Source organism: Nerophis lumbriciformis, linkage group LG12 (genome assembly GCF_033978685.3).
Source record: "Nerophis lumbriciformis linkage group LG12, RoL_Nlum_v2.1, whole genome shotgun sequence".
In the NCBI taxonomy this organism is placed as follows: Eukaryota; Metazoa; Chordata; class Actinopteri; order Syngnathiformes; family Syngnathidae; genus Nerophis; species Nerophis lumbriciformis.
Genome location: NC_084559.2, coordinates 20,597,699 through 20,608,496, shown reverse-complemented (window position 1 = coordinate 20,608,496; position 10,798 = coordinate 20,597,699). Strand labels below are relative to the sequence as shown.

General features: G+C 37.3%; 1 protein-coding gene across 4 annotated transcripts in view; it reads left to right on the top strand.

Annotated features, from left to right (window-relative positions):
- Positions 1 to 2,632: 2,632 nt before the first annotated feature.
- Positions 2,633 to 10,798, top strand: part of adgrd1 (adhesion G protein-coupled receptor D1) — a 103,215-nt gene continuing 95,049 nt past the window's right edge. For 3 of the 4 annotated variants that reach the window (XM_061986065.1, XM_061986064.1, XM_061986063.1), the window contains exons 1-3: positions 2,633 to 2,946; positions 3,025 to 3,061; positions 4,866 to 4,982. In XM_061986065.1, the coding sequence (XP_061842049.1) occupies positions 2,893 to 2,946; positions 3,025 to 3,061; positions 4,866 to 4,982 (208 nt within the window). In that variant the 5' untranslated portion in view covers positions 2,633 to 2,892. The remainder of the gene's footprint in view (positions 2,947 to 3,024; positions 3,062 to 4,865; positions 4,983 to 10,798) is intronic. The other variant, XM_061986066.1, reaches the window with a different exon arrangement.

Below are 10,798 nucleotides of genomic sequence, written 5' to 3'. Positions count from 1 at the left end.
ATATAAAAAAGGAAAAAAAAGTACAGAAGTGTTATAAATAAACCTTAAAATAATAATAAATAACTTTGGGGATTTTATTGTCATTATTTTCAGTTGTTTGTGGTGAACAATCTTGCACATAAAGACTTGGGAAAAAATAAATAAATAAATAAAAAAAATAAAAAAAATAAAAAATAAAAAATAAATAAATAAAAATTAAAATAATAAAATAAAATAAAATAATAATAATAATAATAATGAATAAACAGTGCAAGAAGGAAAAAACTAAAAAAAATTAAAGAAAGGTCATCATATTTATTACAATTTAAATTACAATATAAGAGCATTTACCAATATCAACATAATTAATATAGTATTTTCCCTTTATTCCATACAATTGTTTGAGTTTAAAAAAGGGCAGTCGTGCAAAATAAGTAACAAATATTTAAGTACAGTATAACAAAATTAAAAATGTGAACGACACAAAATCAAAATGGATCAAACAGTTCCGGTACCTAAAATATATATATATATATATATATATATATATATATATATATATATATATATATATATATATGTATGTGTGGGAAAAAAAATCACAAGTCTATTTCATCTCTACAGGCCTGTTTCATGAGGCCTGTAGAGATGAAATAGTCTTGTGATTTTTTTTCCCACACATACATATATTGCGCTCTACTACGGTATCGAGCACTATTTTTTGGATAACCTTATTAAGACATATATATATATATATATATATAGACATATATATATATATATATATATATATATATATATATATATATATATATATATATATATATATATATATATATATATATATATATATATATATATATATATATATATATATTTATATAAGTGTACAGTATAGTGTCAGTATTGCATTAATACCAGCTCGATTACTTCAATAATTTCCAGGTATCTTCTTTGTTTATTTTCACAAATATAATGTTTTGCTGTGTTGTTCATATTTGTTACATTTTTGATATCGTTGGTAAATTTACTACATTATTTTTTTTTTAAAGGCTTTACAAAGAAAATTGTATTGACAGCCAAGTTTGGATGTGGATTTTATTTTTGGTGAAAAAAATTTTACATAATTTTAACAGTGGTCTGATAAGTCCAGTAGGTCTTACAGGTCCAAAAAGCTAAAATCCACAGACTGACAACTCATAATGGGAGCTTTACGCAACGTTGTTAGCTGGTATCCGCATTATTAATTCATGTTACCGTATCTTTCGGAGAATAAGTCGCTCCGGAGAATAAGTCGCTCCGGAGTATAAGTCGCACCGGCCGAAAATGCATAATAAAGAAGGAAAAAAACATATATAAGTCGCACTGGAGTATAAGTCGCATTTTTGGGGGAAATTTATTTGATAAAACCCAACACCAAGAATAGACATTTGAAAGGCAATTTAAAATAAATAAAGAATAGTGAACAACAGGCTGAATAAGTGTACGTTATATGAGGCATAAATAACCATGTCACATGTTAAATGTTTAAATAGTAACTGAGGCTTCACGGTGGCAGAGGGGTTAGTGCATCTGCCTCACAATACGAAGGTCCTGAGTAGTCTTGGGTTCAATCCCGGGCTCGGGATCTTTCTGTGTGGAGTTTGCATGTTCTCCCCGTGACTGCGTGGGTTCCCTCCGGGTACTCCGGCTTCCTCCCACCTCCAAAGACATGCACCTGGGGATAAGTTAATTGGCAACACTAAATTGGCCCTAGTGTGTGAATGTGAGTGTGAATGTTGTCTGTCTATCTGTGTTGGCCCTGCGATTAGGTGGCGAATTGTCCAGGGTGTACCCCGCCTTCCGCCCGATTGTAGCTGAGATAGGCTCCAGCGCCCCCCGCGACCCCAAAAGGGAATAAGCGGTAGAAAATGGATGGATGGATGGATGTACTGTGCCAACTGTACTACTATATGAGTACCGGTACGTAATTTCTATTGTTTCATTGAAAATAAAACAGCAAAGTCCGTTTGGCTGTCATCTGTTATAATTATGAGACACAATTGTGTCAAAGTCATGATTTTTTTTGTTCATGCTTGAAATAAGAAATGATTACTTTGAAAAAGTAGTTTTATACTTGTGAGTGTTGATGACACAACTTTGCAACACTTGATATTCTAGTTTCAAGCATGTTTTACTCAATATAGGTCATCAAATCTCAGCAACAAGCTGTAATATCTTACTGAGATCATTTAGGACCAAAACACTTAAAACAAGTAAAACACTCTAACATAAAATTTGCTTAGTGAGAAGAATTATCTTATCAGACAGAAAATAAGCAAATATCACCCTTATTTGAGATATTTAATCTTACTTAGATTTCCGTTTTTGCTGTGTTTAATGCTTTAAAAAGGCAAATGGATGGCACAAAAAGCCAAAAGGCTTGTTTCCATTGTGATCCATTAAGGGTTAAAGGGAACAACCACAACAAACATTCAAAGATCAACATTTTCAGGTCAAAAAGTTTCGATATCAGCATCACTGGCACTGTATTTACCATGTATCGGACCGATACCAACATTGGCAGTATCGTCCACTCCCAGCATGGTTGCCCCTCCTCACAAAATGCAAAAATGAGTTTTTTCCCTTGCATGGTCCAGTCCGCACTCTTCAGAAGGACTCCTATAAGCACACAGGAATACCTTACGGATTTTAAATATTTTCAGCTTGTGTTTATACAATGACTCCACTATTTCTTCAATTAAGCTCTTTTGGGAATTGAGCTCTTCTTGCAAACATTTATGCATTTTGGATACAGTTTTTTTTTTTTTTTTTGGAATATTGACCTTCCGTTTCTTCTCTTACATGTGGATGTAACTTTTGTTTGTTTTTTAATCCTACTCTACGAGTTGTTTCGTTTATAAAAACAACACCATGGAGCTTTCTTTGAGAATTCATCTATTAACAGCTTTTGTGTCATGTATTAAGGTAAGCAAGTGGATGAAAAGAGGTAATACTTGTGTGTGTGCGTGTATAGCAGTATAAGTCAGTTTGCTTTCTTCGCAGGTTTATGCTGATGTGGTGCAGGCTATGAAGCATCCAGGTAGAATTGCAACTTTGCATGGTGCACATGTGTAGGGTCTTTGAATTACAAACCCCGTTTCCATATGAGTTGGGAAATTGTGTTAGATGTAAATATAAACGGAATACAATGATTTGCAAATCCTTTCCAACCCATATTCAGTTGAATGCACTACAAAGACAAGATATTTGATTTTCAAACTTATAAACTATATTTTATTTTTTTGCAAATAATAATTAACTTAGAATTTCATGGCTGCAACACGTGCCAAAGTAGTTGGGAAAGGGCATGTTCACCACTGTGTTACATGGCCTTTCCTTTTAACAACACTTAGTAAACGTTTGGGAACTGAGGAGACACATCTTTTAAGCTTCTCAGGTGGAATTCTTTCCCATTCTTGCTTGATGTACAGCTTAAGTTGTTCAACAGTCCGGGGGTCTCCGTTGTGGTATTTTAGGCTTCATAATGCGCCACACATTTTCAATGGGAGACAGGTCTGGACTACAGGCAGGCCAGTCTAGTACCCGCACTCTTTTACTATGAAGCCACGTTGATGTAACACGTGGCTTGGCATTGTCTTGCTGAAATAAGCAGGGGCGTCCATGGTAACGTTGCTTGGATGGCAACATATGTTGCTCCAAAACCTGTATGTACCTTTCAGCATTAGTGGCGCCTTCACAGATGTGTAAGTTACCCATGTCTTGGGCACTAATACACCCCCATACCATCACAGATGCTGGCTTTTCAACTTTGCGCCTATAACAATCCGGATGGTTCTTTTCCTCTTTGGTCCGGAGGACACGGTGTCCACAGTTTCCAAAAACAATTTGAAATGTGGACTCGGCAGATCACAGAACACTTTTCCACTTTGTATCAGTCCATCTTAGATGAGCTCAGGCCCAGCGAAGCCGACGGCGTTTCTGGGTGTTGTTGATAAACGGTTTTCGCCTTGCATAGGAGAGTTTTAACATACACTTACAGATGTAGCGACCAACTGTAGTTACTGACAGTGGGTTTCTGAAGTGTTCCTGAGCCCATGCGGTGATATCCTTTACACACTGATGTCGCTTGTTGAGGCAGTACAGCCTGAGGGATCAAAGGTCTTAGCTGCTTACGTGCAGTGATTTCTCCAGATTCTCTGAACCCTTTGATGATATTACGGACCGTAGATGGTGAAATCTCTAAATTCCTTGCAATAGCTGGTTGAGAAAGGTTTTTCTTAAACTGTTCAACAATTTGCTCACGCATTTGTTGTCAAAGTGGTGACCCTCTCCCCATCCTTGTTTGTGAATGACTGAGCATTTCATGGAATCTACTTTTATACCCAATCATGGCACCCACCTGTTCCCAATTTGCCTGTTCACCTGTGGGATGTTCCAAATAAGTGTTTGATGAGCATTCCTCAACTTTATCAGTATTTATTGCCACCTTTCCCAACTTCTTTGTCACGTGTTGCTGGCATCAAATTCTAAAGTTAATGATTATTTGCAAAAAAAAAAAAAAAAAGTTTATCAGTTTGATCAAATATGTTTTCTTTGTAGCATATTCAATTGAATATGGGTTGAAAATGATTTGCAAATCATTGTATTCCGTTTATATTTACATCTAACACAATTTCCCAACTCATATGGAAACGGGGTTTGTAAAAAAAACAAAAAAACCGTTTAAAAGGTCAACTTTTACAGCTGTTTTCCCTATGAATGTCAGTCTTTAATCGCCTGCAAATCCAAAAAGGAAGCTCTTGAGGAAAAGCAGTGTTGAGTAATGGGAGGCAGCTTGAATTATGGATGGAAATCCTTGTTGATCTATGAAATGTCCCTTGCAGGCTTGCAGGTGTTGTCCACGGCCTCGCATTATTGGCCCCTAGATGCCGTGGATGGGATACACGGCCTGTCGGACCAGATTGGAAAAAGACCAGGTTATGTTAACGGAAGTCATATAAGTATGTGTGTTGTTAAAAAAAAAAAAAAATCGGCACAGTCTCGTGTCTGTCTCTGTTTTGTCTCTGCATGGTCTTTGACTATTCTTCATCACGGCCATCATCACTTTTTGAATGAGCTGATGTGAACAAAGCTCTTGAAGGGGAACTGCACTTTTTTTTGTTGGAATTTTGCCTATCGTTCAAAAATCATTATGAAAGACATGACGACGGATGTATTAGTTATCACTTACTGTACAATGTCTGCTGTCATTAGGACGCAGACTGCTAGGATGTTCATATATTCCCATTCAGATGAAGAATGTCTCATAATCCTCGCGAAGAAAAGGGGGGTTGAACCAGGCGTCAAATCGTGTCGTTCTCGCCATTCCTCGGTCTAAATCGGCTGTCAAAGTGTACCAACTTGTCACATACTGTACAATGTCTGCTGTCATTAGGACGCAGACTGCTAGGACGTTCATATATTCCCATTATGATGAAGAATGTCTCATAATCCTCGCGAAGAAAAGGGGCGTCAAATCGTGTCACTCTCGCCATTCCTCGGTCTAAATCAGCTGTCAAAGTGTACCAACTTGTCACATACTGTACAATGTCTGCTGTCATTAGGACGCAGACTGCTAGGATGTTCATATATTCCCATTCAGATGAAGAATGTCTCATAATCCTCGCGAAGAAAAGGGGGGTTGAACCAGGCGTCAAATCGTGTCGTTCTCGCCATTCCTCGGTCTAAATCGGCTGTCAAAGTATACCAACTTGTCACTTACTGTACAATGTCTGCTGTCATTAGGACGCAGACTGCTAGGATGTTCATATATTCCTATTCAGATGAAGAATGTCTCATAATCCTCGCGAAGAAAAGGGGCGTCAAATCGTGTCGTTCTCGCCATTCCTCGGTCTAAATCGGCTGTCAAAGTGTACCAACTTGTCACATACTGTACAATGTCTGCTGTCATCAGGACGCAGACTGCTAGGATGTTCATATATTCCCATTCAGATGAAGAATGTCTCATAATCCTCGCGAAGAAAAGGGGGGTTGAACCAGGCGTCAAATCGTGTCGTTCTCGCCATTCCTCGGTCTAAATCGGCTGTCAAAGTGTACCAACTTGTCACTTATTGTACAATGTCTGCTGTCATTAGGACGCAGACTGCTAGGATGTTCATATATTCCTATTCAGATGAAGAATGCCTCATAATCCTCGCGAAGAAAAGGGGGGTTGAACCAGGCGTCAAATCGTGTCGTTCTCGCCATTCCTGGGTCTAAATTGGCTGTCAAAGTGTACCATCTTGTCACTTACTGTACAATGTCTGCTGTCATTAGGTTGCAGACTGCTAGGATGTTCATATATTCCCATTCAGATGAAGAATGTCTCATAATCCTCACGAAGAAAAGGGGGGTAGAACCAGACGTCTAATTGTGTCGTTCTCGCCATTCTCGGGTCTAAATTGGCTGTCAAAGTGTACCAACTTCTCGAAATATGTCCTCGTCCTCCTACTATCCAGGCAAGAGCCATGATTTATTTAAGATTTACTTAGGATGCTCAATTTTTAAAGTTAAAGTTAAAGTACCAATGATTGTCACACATACACTAGGCGTGGCAAAATTATTCTCTGCATTTGACCCATCACCCTTGATCACCCCCTGGGAGGTGAGGGGAGCAGTGAGCAGCAGCAGTGGCCGTGCCCGGGAATAATTTTTGGTGGTTTAACCCCCAATTCCAACCCTTGACGCTGAGTGTCTAGCAGGGAGGTAATGGGTCCAATTTTTATAGTCTTTGGTATGACTCTACAACACATATACAGTCGTATACATTGGCAATGCAAATGCTCACAAAACACCACAAACAACAGGGGGAAGAAGACAACAAGAAGACACATTTCAATAAGACTAAACTTAACAATCAGTAGAGAAAAAAAGGTATATACGGTTGTGCTCATAAGTTTACATACCCTGGGAGAATTTATGATTTATTGGCCATTCTTCAGAGAATATGAATGATAACACAAAAACCTCTCTTCCACTCATGCTTAATGGTTGTGTGAAGCTATTTATTGGCAAACAACTGTGTTTACTCTTTTTAAATCAAAATGACAAAAGAAAGTACCCAAATGACCCTGATCAAAAGTTTACATACCCCAGTGACTTTGATCTGATAACATGCACAAAAGTTGACACAAACAGGTTTGAATGGCTAATCAAGGTTCCAATCCTCACCTGTGACCTGTTTGTTTGTAATTAATGTGTGTGTATAAAAGGTCAGTGAGTTTCTGGGCTTCTGACAGACCATTGCATCTTTCATCCATTGCTGGACAGATGTTTCTGGATTCTGAGACATGGGGAAGGCAAAATAGTTGTCAAAGGATCTGCAAGAAAAGGTAATTGAACTGCATAAAACAGGAAAGGGGTATAAAAAGATATCCAAGGAATTGAGAATGCCAATCAGCAGTGTTCAAACGCTGATTAAGAAGTGGAAAATGAGGGATTCAGGTAGACCAGCAAAGATTTCAGCCACAACTGCCAGGAAAATTTGTTCGAGATGCAAAGAAAAATCCACAAATAACTTCAGCTGAAATACAGGACTCTCTGAAAAATTGTGGCTGTTTCAAGATGCACAATAAGGAGGCACTTGAAGAAAAATGGGCTGCATGGTCGAGTGGCCAAAAAGTTCAATTTCGGTCTCATCCTTCCAAATTACTTTGTTCCAGAAGTTTTGAGGCTTGTCTCTGTGCTGTTTGGCGTAATGTAAGCGGGATACTTGGTGACAATTGCGCAGAAATGGCTTTCTTCTGGCAACTCGACCATGCAGCCCATTTTTCTTCAAACACAGTTGTTTGCCAATAAATAGCTTCACACAACCTTTAAGCATGAGTGGAAGAAAGGTTTTTGTGTTATCATTCATATTCTCTGAAGAATGGCCTAGAAATCATACATTCTCCCAGGGTATGTAAACTTATGAGCATAACTATATATATATATATATATATATATATATATATATATATATATATATATATATATATATATATATATATATATATATATATATATATATATATATATATATAGTTATGCTCATAAGTTTACATACCCTGGGAGAATGTATGATTTCTAGGCCATTCTTCAGAGAATGTATATATATATATATATATATATATATATATATATATATATATATATACACATATATATATATACATACATATATATATATATATATATATATATATATATATATATATATATGTATATATATATGCATACATGCATACACACACACCCACATATACAAATACAGTAAAGTGTTAAGAAAAAATAAAACCAAGGATACGCATATATGTATGCAAACATACACACAGACACAAAAAAAACCACGAAAAACTAAAAAAAACAACCAAAATACAAAAATCCCTTACTAAGGTAATAATACAAATAAATTAAATTAGTGTGTGCCGCTACTACACTTTGGAATGTATAATGTTTAGCAAGTAAACCGAGAATTTTAAGTTGATCAATGGGGCGCGCTGAATGATTTATGACCTACAATAAAGTTTGACGAGCAAGGAAGCGAGGAAACAGTGGACTTTGGCGCACAAGCTCGTGATCATATAAATAGTTGGTCTGTGTTAGCACTTATAATAACAATATCACTAATGGTCAATATTCAAGTCACGAAATGTGAAATGCGGCGCTTTTTGGATGTTTTGTTATCGGGTTTTGTGGGCAGAATAGAGGACCTCCCATTGGCTGCGCTGTAATCAAACTTTTATTTACGTTTATTTACGAGTTAGAATACAATAAAGAAATAAATAAAAAAACATCTGTCTTTCATGATGATTGTGAACAATAGTCAAAACTCCAAAAGTAGTGCAGTTCCCCTTTAAACCCTATTGATTACCCCTGATAGACAAGCTACAATTCTGCAATACACTTCACTGTGACAACAATCACTAAGTCTTATTACATTAGGATCACAGTGGGACCTCGGTTTTTGCTTATGATGCATTCCAAAAGGTCGGACAACCGAAGTAATTTTTCCCATAAGAAATAATGTAAAGCCAATGAATCTGTTCCCAACAATATTGACACAAAACACAATTTATAGAGAATAATTGTAGTTTTAAATGCAGAAAACAATATGAAACACACAAATATTTACCATATTGTTTGCCTTTACTGAATAATACCGTAGAGTTGCTCATATTTTTTATCAAAGGGCTGGCACATGCAACTTTATTTGGCCCATTAGTGGCTTGTTTTGCAGTCGTACTCAATTAAAGAAAAACAAAAAGCAGACAAACTAAGATGTAACGCATGAGATTCTTTTGTTTGGGCATTTGAATCCACAAAACAGACTACAGCCGTCCCTCGTTTACTGCTGTTAATTGCTTCTAGACATGGCCGCCAAGTAGGAATTATTCATTATAAATCAAATATTTTAGCACTTTTATTAATGTTATTATTATCATTGTTATTGATTCTCTTGTATCTATTAATATGTTTTGTTTTTACAATTTTAAGTATTCATACCGCATCATTTATATACCAAGCATTGTAAAGCTGGGATTGGGTTGGAGTCAGGATTGTTCCATTTTCTTTTATTAGACTGATTTGACTTCTTTACGACCTTCGAAATATGTTTTTTAACAATAAGAGAGCTCTTTAGACATTAACTCTACTACTGTACACACTTTTATTCCAGTATATTAATGCTGCTTGAGGCTGAGCCAATCAGTGGCCAAAATACTGAACAGTGATTGATTTGGTCTCATCTAGTGGCCAATACTACTGTAGTATTGATCTGTTTAGTATATTTAGCCATTTTAATGCTTGAAAATGCTTATTTTAGCACCAAAAAAATAGTACAATATGCTTTTAAAATGAAAGCAATATTTAATAATAATAACTGGGATTTATATAGCGCTTTTCTAAGTACCCAAAGTCGCTTTACATGTAGAACCCATCAATCATTCACACCTGGTGGTGGTAAGCTACTTTCATAGCCACAGCTGCCCTGGGGTAGACTGACAGAAGCGTGGCTGCAATTTGTAATTCACCGGTGTGAGTGGCACCGGGGGCAAAGAGTGAAGTGTCCCGCCCAACGACACAACAGCAGCGATTTTTGGGTCGTAAGAGGCGGGGAGCGAACCTGCAACCCTCAGGTTTCTGGCACGGTTGCTCTACCCACTACGCCATGCCACCCCATAATTGAAGTGCAGTATTGGTTGGGTGCAACTACATAGGTGTACGAAAACCGAGGTACCACCGTATCACTGATTTTAGACAAGATAACGTTCTAGAATACTATGTACACTATATTGCCAAAAGTCTTTGGCTACCTGCCTTGACTCACATATGAACTTGAAGTGCCATCCCATTCCTAACCCATAGGGTTTGATATGATGTCGGTCCACCTTTTGTGGCTATTACATCTTCAACTCTTCTGGGAAGGTTGCGGAGTGTGTTTATAGGAATTTTCCACCATTCTTCAAAAAGCCTTGCTTTGTGCACTAGTGCACAGTCTTGTTGGAAGAGGGGCCCCAAACTGTTCCCACAAGGTTGGGAGCATTGAATTGTCCATGATGTTTTGGTATCCTGGAGCATTCAAAGTTCCTTCCACTGGAACTAAGGAGCCAAGCCCAACTCCTGGAAAAACAACTCCACACCATAATTCCTCCTCCACCAAATTTCACACTGCAATGCAGTCCGAAATGTACAGTTCTCCTGGCAACCTCCAAACCAGACTGGTCAATCAGATTGCCAGATGGAAATGTGTGATTCATCACTCCAAAGAATGCATCTCCACTGCTCTAGAGTCCAGTGG